This window comes from Pavona decussata, unplaced genomic scaffold, assembly GCF_977016875.1.
Source record: "Pavona decussata unplaced genomic scaffold, jaPavDecu1.1 SCAFFOLD_133, whole genome shotgun sequence".
NCBI classification, from domain to species: domain Eukaryota; kingdom Metazoa; phylum Cnidaria; class Anthozoa; order Scleractinia; family Agariciidae; genus Pavona; species Pavona decussata.
Window position 1 is genome coordinate 1,903,309 of NW_028145546.1, and position 6,692 is coordinate 1,910,000.

The 6,692-nt window shown below is 38.4% G+C and overlaps 1 protein-coding gene across 2 annotated transcripts in view; it reads left to right on the forward strand.

The window, feature by feature from the left end:
- The first annotated feature begins 1,046 nt into the window (after positions 1–1,046).
- The window catches only part of LOC146468156 (protein unc-13 homolog B-like), a 38,933-nt gene continuing 33,287 nt past the window's right edge, over positions 1,047–6,692 (forward strand). The window contains exons 1-5 of one of the 2 annotated variants that reach the window (XM_085124667.1): positions 1,047–1,377; positions 1,691–1,812; positions 4,095–4,124; positions 4,763–4,862; positions 6,355–6,575. In XM_085124667.1, the coding sequence (XP_084980793.1) occupies positions 1,716–1,812; positions 4,095–4,124; positions 4,763–4,862; positions 6,355–6,575 (448 nt within the window). In that variant the 5' untranslated portion in view covers positions 1,047–1,377; positions 1,691–1,715. Of the gene's footprint in view, positions 1,378–1,690; positions 1,813–3,766; positions 3,926–4,094; positions 4,125–4,762; positions 4,863–6,354; positions 6,576–6,692 lie in introns of those variants that run through there. The other variant, XM_085124668.1, reaches the window with a different exon arrangement.

Below are 6,692 nucleotides of genomic sequence, written 5' to 3' on the forward strand. Positions count from 1 at the left end.
CTGAAATGTCAGCCGTCTAGACTATGCTATTTCGCCAGTGGTGTAGCGGTTTCCACGTCTGTCTTGCGGCAGGAGGGTCCTATCTCAAGGGAGGAAATACAAAACTGAATGCAAGGCTGGCACTACGGCAAAGGGCAGATTTATTAGTGGCCAATATTTCGACTAATAGAATTAGTCTTCCTCAAGGAAGGAACAGAGAGGATCCTGGGAACGAGGTTGCAGGAGACCGGGGTTGGAGTCCTCGCCGATGAACCACTGATATTTTCACATAGTACTTTAAATATTGCTTTTACACGAACTAAAGATCGCCGCCGCACTAAAGCGGTAAACCTCAAGGCTCAAAAATGAGTCATCTGCTCTTGATACCGAATTTTTATTGGTGAGACTAAGTGATTTTTTTTTTCCATGAAAAGCGTTCACGATCCATATAAAAGAAACAGTTGTAGCTACAACAAACAGGTCCTGTCTAATCCTGTTTGCTTCACTCAATATCAGTTTTTTAGATATAACGTCATGCGTGCTATATTTACTTACGTAACTATAAATACGCACACTTGTATGTGTGCTGTGTATGGCTGTACTGTACTTATTTTATGAAAAATCTAAATATACCACCTCTAGTTACGTGAAGCCTCCTCCACTCCAACGTCATAGACGAAACAAAAAGAATTCTTTTTAAAATTTTAAAAATTAACACTTTACGCATTCATCGTAAATCTGATTGAAAGATAGCCTATTTTAAAGATTTACCAACATGGACTTGAATCTGTTCAACTTCTGAAAAAGAAAAACCCCAAAAATATGTTGTCCCTCTCTAAATATATTATCGGCGACTTACAGCTTTAAAATTTTGATTTGCACTCAAACTCTTGTTGATGATATTTGTTCACCTGTTCACGTAGTTCCATTTTTGTGGCGTTGTTAGGAGACGGAGATTACTTATGCGATAAACGTGTCGTGGCGGTGTTTGATCAAAAATGCTGTTTCATCTCGAAGTCAGTATGCAAATTTTAATACACTGTTCACTTATCAGCGCAAAGAGCCAGGACTGACGCGCATATTTATCTCCTAGGCAGTCATTTCGTAGTTATAAACACCGAGCGTTGTTGTATCGTTGACGTACTTCGTTTTTTTGTGGCAAGGAACAGTTAATCGCTTTTCAATAGCACTTGATTTGCGTGGTCATAACATTTCGCTTTTGAAGATGGCTTAAAGCGAGAAGTGAGGACTTTCCGTCCGATATTTTTGGCGCACGAATGCACCTCCATTTGTGACAATTCGTGAGTTCGGTTGGCTTCGAGTGTTTGAAGAACTGATCGGTTTCATTTCACTTTTTGCGTACCACTCTAAAGGGCAGTCGATTGAGCCAAGAGCAAGGTAAACGCAATTTAAAATCTCCGTTTTGTGGATAGTATATTGTACGGCTTACTTAAAAGTTCGTCAGTACTAGGGAGCAAATTTTTCTTTGTTTGTTCGTTTAGAAATCCTGCAAATAAATAAAGCACTTTTTCAGTATTTTAAACGAGGGAATAATTTTCGTATAATTTTTTTGCAGGTTCTAATCGCTTGACCGTCAGAGGTTGATTGTTTATTTTTCTGTTGTTATTTGTTAGGTAGTACTGAAGTCATTCACAAATCATTGACAAATGATGATTGTAATTTTTCATTTTGAAACAATTCCTGCTTACAGGTTTGCCAGTGGGAATCACAGTAACATGGAATCTTACCAAATCCCGCAGGCTTGTTTAAGCTACGCTTATCTTCTGTTTGGAAAAAGTGCATTTCGTGAAACGTTATGTATACGAGGGAAAGGTAAGCCAAGCCGTGCTGCTCAAAAAATTGATTTTGTTTAGAAGGCGCAATACCCGGTTTAGCCTGATATGGTTTATCCAAGAGCCGTCAAATCAGATGCAGTAAAATCAGTAATGTAGTCCGCTTTTTCCAGAGTTCAGGCCTGGTTATGGCTCTGGAAGTTACCTGCACTGAATCGAAAAGAAACGGGATATGATATTTTGATGGGGAGATAGCGATTCAGAAGAGCTCATCAAATTATGCTTGCCATTCGCGGTTCAAGTTTAATTTCCTTTGCCACTCCCCAAGAGATCATTAACTTTAGGAACCGCAGACCTCGAGGGTACGATTGCTTATTCTTTTTTAGGTTCAGCTAGCTAACTGAGTAAACTTAATACCAATATCTTTTCATAAAACTTGAGGCCGACGTGTTGTGAAGTTTTTTCTGAGCATAATGTGCGCCAGGTCTAATTACTGTTGATGAAACTTAGGTGCTGAAGGTATAAAATCATATTCGTGATTCATATTCCGCATTTACCGGGGTAATTCAGTGAGCATGCTGCCTACCGTGCCTCATTCCTCTCCGGGTACAGCAAGAAAGCTCAGTTGCAGTGCTTGTCGGTTTGCTGAATTTTTAGTTGCAGCAATGGCTCGCGTGACGGCGAAAATGATTAGTATACTAGCAATATTGTTAATAAGATAGTAATTAATTTCAGGTACCAATTAGAGCTGATTGAAAAAGGAACCGCTCGAAGGAAGCATAAACAGGTCATCTTGTTTGATCTAACACATTGAGGAAAAACTTTAGAATTCAACGATCGAATTTATTCGTGTTTCTCCCAGACCCATTGGCTACTCAGGTATAACTATGGCCTTCTGAGTTAGCCAGAATAACAGACAAGAGCAGCCTCAGCTTACGTATGGAACACACATATACCCCTTTTCGTTTTCTCTTCAATGAATGCCACTTTCCTGGACGTTTGTTATCGTTTGAAACATGCCCGGAAACATGTATGACCTGAACGCGATGAAAATCTAATGGGCGGTCAATAATTGCACTTTTTTCAGCTTTCTCCTGCTTGCACACTGTCGTATTCTCTCTGTAACGATAGGACCATAGGAGGATATTTTCTGACCTTGAATGCTTGTATGTAAAACTTAATTTCAAAAAAATATATATGACGCTAGTTGCAATATGAACAACAAAAGCTAAAATGCTGTTTTCCATGAGAGGTGTGAAGACTACAGCTTGTAAATCACTAACTAATTATACTAACGCCAACCTAAGTGTCCCTAAGTATTAAGACTAAAAATCAAGGAAAGTGAAGAAAAAGAAAAGATCACACGTTGAGAAAGTGTGTCTCAACGTGACTCCTCGTCAGGCCGTTCAACCCGGAAACTATGCAAAAAGCAAGCAAGTTTGGCCTTACTTGGCATCATATTCTAAAATTATACCCCACTCAACACTATATTTAAAACGTTGTTTTAGAAACTCCCAATTCGACTTCGGAATTTCAAGATTTGTTTCACAATTTCTCATGTAATGGGAATTTGCACTTATCAGCACTGAGACACACGTACCATCCCCGTGGTATGGCCAATACCGTACGCATGCGCACAACCATTAGTCCAGAACTTCTTCTAATGTAGAAATAGAAAAATCGTTGTAAAACATGCAGCAGACCAGAGAGGAAACGTATACGAGAATTGTAAGCACATAAATTAAAACTCAAGAAAAGAGGAATTTGTATTTGGTCCAAATAATTTGGTCCTTTATTTTACCTTTCTGTGCTTATCAGCATGGCAAAAAATAAATAAATAAATAAATAAATAAATAAATAAATAAATAAATAAATAAATAAAGACTATTCATTCAAATAGCAACTTCAAAATTCTGGCCTTCGAACTTTTGTTTTCGAATGGCTGAAAACTACCCCCACCCCCTGAATTTTCGACTGTATCAAATCTAATCTGTCGTGACGTCAGTCCGCATCGGTTGTCCATTTCATTGACTTCATGTTCATCATTAGAGGATGTTTATTGAAATTAGGAACGGGAAGAACGGTTAAGTGTTCATAAAACGTTAGAAAAATCTTGGAGTTTGATTAAGTCATGCCGATTTTGTGTGTGATAGGTAAGTGAGCAACGATTCCATATAATTAGCAAGCATACATTGCATTTTTGCAATTGCTCGTACATGAATGCTAAAGTGATAGCGGTCGAAGGTGCGTTTTATAAACGTGTTCTAACTCGGTCTGTGTTTACTTGTCTCTTTTGTATGTATCCTTATGGCATATGGACAGTCAAAAAAGGCAAATTAAGAGGTCATTCAGGTAAGTTGGAACCGCATCAGCGAGACATACTCCAGTTATGCGTCGATTTTTGAGTTGTGGAAACCAAGCTGGATATACTGACTTACTTTCGCGCCGTATTTTACGGAACGACGGATTATTATATTTAATATTATATTTTATCTGTTTGGGGTTTTATTGTAGCATTTAAAGTTCAGCTCTCTGTTGATATACGATAAATTCCGAGTAACATCTGGGAGAGATTTCCGGACAGCCCCAAGAACTGGAATAACTGGAATAGAGTTTGAGTCAGAAAACTATTCGAGGTCACTGTTTGTGTTTCAGGGATAAAAGTGCATGGATAATTAATATATGGCGCTGTGCGGAAAGCAAAAATGAAACAAACCTTTTGTTAGATCTTTCGACATGCACATTTTTTGTGTTTAACTCTCTTTTGTTGCGGCGTCCTTGAGTATTAACATCCTTTGTTTACAAGTTTCGAGCTGACAAAATTTTGAATTGATCAGTTAAATCAGAAAAAATACAGAAACTCACAAGCTAAAAGCAAGCTTGCTATCTAACTGATCTATTGTATTTCATTGTTGCTATATCCTTCTGTCTTTGTCGGTACAACAGCTAGTACGGAGTTTTAAAGTTAATTATTTAATTGTCTGCTGCAGATAAACTGAGTTCTTTCGTTCGAGTGATTCTTCAAAATGTCACCCTGGAGACAGAAGTCGATAAAGGTTCATCACCGACCTGGGAACAGGAATTTGTCTTGTAAGTTGTTAGTTGACATGAAATATCAACATGTTAAGTGCAGTACCTAATTTTTCTGCTTTCAGTTATTAAATACTAAAACTGGTTGCAAATTGTCTAATTTGCGCTGCTACACACTTCAAATATGTTGTTACTAGCTTACTAAATATAATCAAGAGCAAGTAGAAAGAACTGTGTTTGCTTTGGCTGTGCAATATCATCATTTCAGTTTTATGTGTGGGTGGGGGGCACTTATGGTGTGGGTGGTCAAAAGAGGTGGGAGGGGGTGGTGGGGGGAAGGTTTCTCTGTTAATATGTCCATGAGTGAAATCCATATTCAATGATAGCATGCGGCCACTGCCAGTAGATAAAAAAAACTCAAGTCTGTTAGAGCGGTTTTCTACTGCGTGTCAAAAGTAATTTTGGGTTTGCTTTATTGCATTCTGTGTTTGGTTTGCAAAGTTCGCACCCCTTTCTCAACCAATGGGAAGCCAAACAAAAAACCAATCTCCATGTCTTGCTTGCACGTATTTTCCCGCCCTTCACACCAGTTACATGTATTTACTTTGAATTCTGATTGGTTCATTGTGCAGTTTTGTCTGTTGCGATTGGTCAGGGTGATAAATTTGGTTTTGGTTTTAAAACACTCAATTGAAAACCACTCTAACCTATGACAGTGTTCAAGTAATGCAATGGTAAGTTTTGTCCCATTTTTTTTATCCTCCTCCCCTTTAATTTGGTTATGCGTTGATATTTGCCAGTTCTTTCATATGACCCCCTGTTAAACTAGGTTAATTCATACCACTCAAATATCTTAGCTTTGTTTGGACAAAAAGGATTTTGTATAACTGACTAATGCCTAAATATTTCTTCTAACTTGTCACTGGCATTTTGTGGCGTGGGCGGGGGGAGGGGGCAAGAGAAAGCCTGACACAAATGCCCCACACAAGCTGATAAATGCTTTTAAGTGAGGCCTTCTTTCCTTTTCTCCCCTCCCCCCTTTGCGTAGGTAGACGTTACACTCAGGTTACATTTCCTGTTGTAGATTAAAGGGACTATTGTCACCACAGGTGCATGCGTGCAATCGATGAGAAGCACTTTGAAATGGTTGGCCCAACTTTTTCAAATGCTGTCGGAGAGTTCAGGAAGCCTGTTTTTATCTGTTTGAATTGCATTAATCTTCAGAAAGTTAGCTGAATTTTTTATTTACAAACGTTCTTTAATTAATAAAAACAAAAGCTGTTTGTTGTGATATTTTTGAAAGCTTTTGCAAAGGTGGAAAAACAAAAATCCCGCGATGAGTTGTATGCAAATTAGTATCAACTGGACTCTACTGCGCATGTGCCCCAGCTGACATAGTCCCTTTAATTTCTGTGGGTTTGAACCAATGATCAAAGCAAATAAAATGTTAAAACCCATACAAAACTAAAAGGCATTAAAGACTTAAAGATAATTGTTATTTTCTTCCTGTAAAGCTGATTCCTTGTTGTCATTTTTGCTTGATAATCAACAGTGAGACAAACCGGTTGGACCAAACTCTTTGTTTTCAACTATGGGAAAAAGGGTTCTTCAAGGATAATTTGCTGGGAAGTGCATGTATTCCTTTGATGCAGATTCATCATTCAAATATGGACGGGGGCGGGGCGTGGGTGCAACTGAGCCATGAAACATCCAAAGGTCTAGTGTCTTCTGGACATCTGTTACTTGTGGACAGCCGCTTTGAGCTGCCCTCAGGTATGTATGCTTACTTGATTTTTAGAAATAATTTTCGGCAAAAAGAGGCAAACTTGTGAGTCATTTGTGTGGAAATGCAATGGGCAACGAAAGTTTCAGCAATTTTTTGATTTTCTT